The sequence below is a fragment of the Littorina saxatilis genome, unplaced genomic scaffold, assembly GCF_037325665.1.
Source record: "Littorina saxatilis isolate snail1 unplaced genomic scaffold, US_GU_Lsax_2.0 scaffold_2391, whole genome shotgun sequence".
In the NCBI taxonomy this organism is placed as follows: domain Eukaryota; kingdom Metazoa; phylum Mollusca; class Gastropoda; order Littorinimorpha; family Littorinidae; genus Littorina; species Littorina saxatilis.
In genome coordinates this window covers 7,501-10,390 of record NW_027127871.1, presented here as the reverse complement: position 1 = coordinate 10,390, position 2,890 = coordinate 7,501, and the positions used below count along the sequence as shown (strand labels likewise).

Sequence of the window (2,890 nt, the reverse complement as noted above, 5' to 3'; positions counted from 1 at the left end):
TAGCCCAATATCACGTACAGGCGCTTTCTATCATAATCGACCAAGAACAGGCACTCCACTGAGTGACACTTTCTTGGTCTCTGTCACCCGATCGTGACACACACACACACACACACACACACACACACACACACACACACACACACACACCACGACCCTCATCTCGATTTCCCCCTCTATGTTAAAACATTTAGTCAAAACTTGACTAAATGTAAAAAGGAAGGGAGAGACATAGTTATCTCCCCTTTCTCTTTCTCAGGACGGTTGTTAGCTCCCCCTTTCTCAGGACGGTGTGTGTCTGGTACCAGCGAAATGTTTATGTATCAATCGACCAAGCCCTGATACAACGGGTTCAAGTTTAGGTCTCTCCAGGAGAAAAAATTCCTGCCGATGTTCGCCTTTAAGCCTTTGTTAACAGTTGGTTTCAAGACTTTTGACATTGTCAAATTCAGCAACATGCAATTAACCATCTACAAGTCGTGACAAAGCTTTTTGATTTGACTCAGACTATACTCTCCGTGTACCTTTATCTGTGACACAGATACGTTCGTGTGAATGCAAGTGCCTCGCCAGAAAGGAACATGAAAACTAACCAAAACAGTCACTTTGTGTCATAGTTTTAAACAAATGCTCTTATCACGAATGAAAATGATAACTCGAGATCTGCTTCGTAGATCCAGCGTTACGAGCAGCAGCACGTGTGTCTAAACAAAAGTCACAAACTTGCACACAATAAAATATTACAATTGTAGTTAGTTCATGTGTTCTTTTGAAGTATTGTTGGAGTATTAAACGCTTTGGCAAATAATTTTAATGTAAGGATCTTGTTGAGAAATGAATTGCTTCCACAAGTGGCGTTATCTTGTTAAAAAAATGCATGTTTACGATTTTTGTAGTGACGCGTTTGCCTGCAATCACGAGTCACTCGCTTGACCCCTACCCTGTATAGCACAATTGATGAAAAAGTAACAAAAAAAACCACAAAAAACGATTACATAATATGCACTAGTCCTAGAGCCAGTAAAATATTCTCCATGAATCTGTTTTTCCTTTTGATTTACCTAATCTGGTTAATATTTTACGACAATTTGAAAATGATGAAAAATCACTTGCAACAATGGGAGCGAATGAGATGCGTTTCTTTTCTTTGTTGCGTACAGCAATTCACTGAAACAATTTGTTTCATGCTTAATCATAAAGAGTACCCTATTGCAAGATTGCTAATGGATTAACTAAGTTTGTGATATAAAAATAACAATTATTATACAATAATGCGAACTTTGTTTTTCTTAGATTTAATGTGAAATGTGTTTGAAAACGTTTCTTTCTTCTCAATATTCAATTTGTTGAAAGTATTTTGCTTGCTCCCAGTCATATATATGAGTTGATGAATGCCTGGGCGTAAAAGCATTGATCACACTAACAGGCTTTTAACATGAATGTTAGTATGTTCGCAGCATTTCTGATGTCAAATATATTTACTCACACACACACACACACACACACACACACACACACACACACACACACACACACACACACACACATACACACACACATACACACACACACACACACACACACACACACACACACACACACACACACACACACACACACACACACACACAGGAGCACGATAATCCAGAATAAAAAGGCCGATAATGTTGCAGACTGAAACGCAAAAAAAGGGATCGCTTTCCACAGAAAGTTTTGTGGCGAACACAACTGCATACGTAAGAGGAACGTGTTCGACTCGCAATCTACCGATGCCCACAGTCGCAGGAACCTACAATTACGATGTGATTGTCAACCCCGGAAACACACGGTTGACAGGACCACGTCTTGAAATACGTAATACACCGTGTATCGTGTGTGGGGCTGTATGTGTGTGTGTGGGGGGGCGGGGGGGGGGGTGAAGGGGGATTGTGTGGTGTAGGGAGGGGGTGAAGGGGGTGGGGTTGTTCTTGGTAGGTGTAGGTGTGTATGTGTGTGTTTATTTGTGTCCGTGTATGATGGTGTGGTTGTTTGCGTGTTTGTGAGTTTGTGTGTGTGTGTGTGTGTGTGTGTGTGTGTGTGTGTGTGTGTGTGTGTGTGTATGTGTGTGTGTTTATAATGCATGCTTATTTTAATCACGCATTCTTGCATTAATCGCCAATGATTGTTTCTTGTATGTGTTGTTGTAGACTGTGCTTAGCCTTGTTGCTATTATAGTTTAAAGACCCAGTCCGTCTCAAATGGTTTACATAACGATTTAAATCTTCTCACGAAAAAAACCCAGTTATAACCTTGACGAAAAAACTTGCATTAGCATTTATTAGCATTAAATTACACAGTTCGTTTGAATGGCTATTTAGCTCGCGTAAACCACACACACCTGTTTTCGTGGTTTGTCTAAGCCCCGAGCCCCTTTTCTTTTTTTTCAAAATTTAGTAGTCAGTTTGTGATTTCAATGCGACTCACTGTACATCTGCAATAACACGTTATTGTGTACCTCTGATTCTAAAACGCAACAAACGGCTGCGAGTTACACGAACAGAGCGGTGGCGATTGGCCGTTCAAAGAAACTGGCGACATGCAGAACATTCGTCTGCTACGAGAACCACGTTTTGTTGGACACACTCCCGGGCCATCCTTTTTTGAACTTTCAAAACTTCGAGTTGTACTCATCTTGTCTTTATGAAAACATAATTATTTTATTATTTAACAATATTTGTGTAACAATCTGTCAATGTATTATTTAGATTTTTAAAAGTTAGGTCTAGCGCCAGAGTCTGATCAGACAATCTGGCTGGCCACGCAAAAATAAATTATTTTAAAATTGCTCGCTCTTTACGTAGGCCACCTTGGATGTTCTCAAGCGGTGAGTGTTTAAACGAAAGGGTGTCTG

General features: G+C 40.2%; 1 protein-coding gene across 1 annotated transcript in view; it reads left to right on the top strand.

Annotated features, from left to right (window-relative positions):
* Positions 1-1,678: 1,678 nt before the first annotated feature.
* Positions 1,679-2,890, top strand: part of LOC138956225 (uncharacterized) — a gene marked incomplete at its 3' end in the record, with an annotated part of 6,731 nt that continues 5,519 nt past the window's right edge. The window contains exon 1 of the mRNA XM_070327636.1: positions 1,679-1,854. Within this exon, the coding sequence (XP_070183737.1) occupies positions 1,770-1,854 (85 nt within the window). The remainder of the gene's footprint in view (positions 1,855-2,890) is intronic.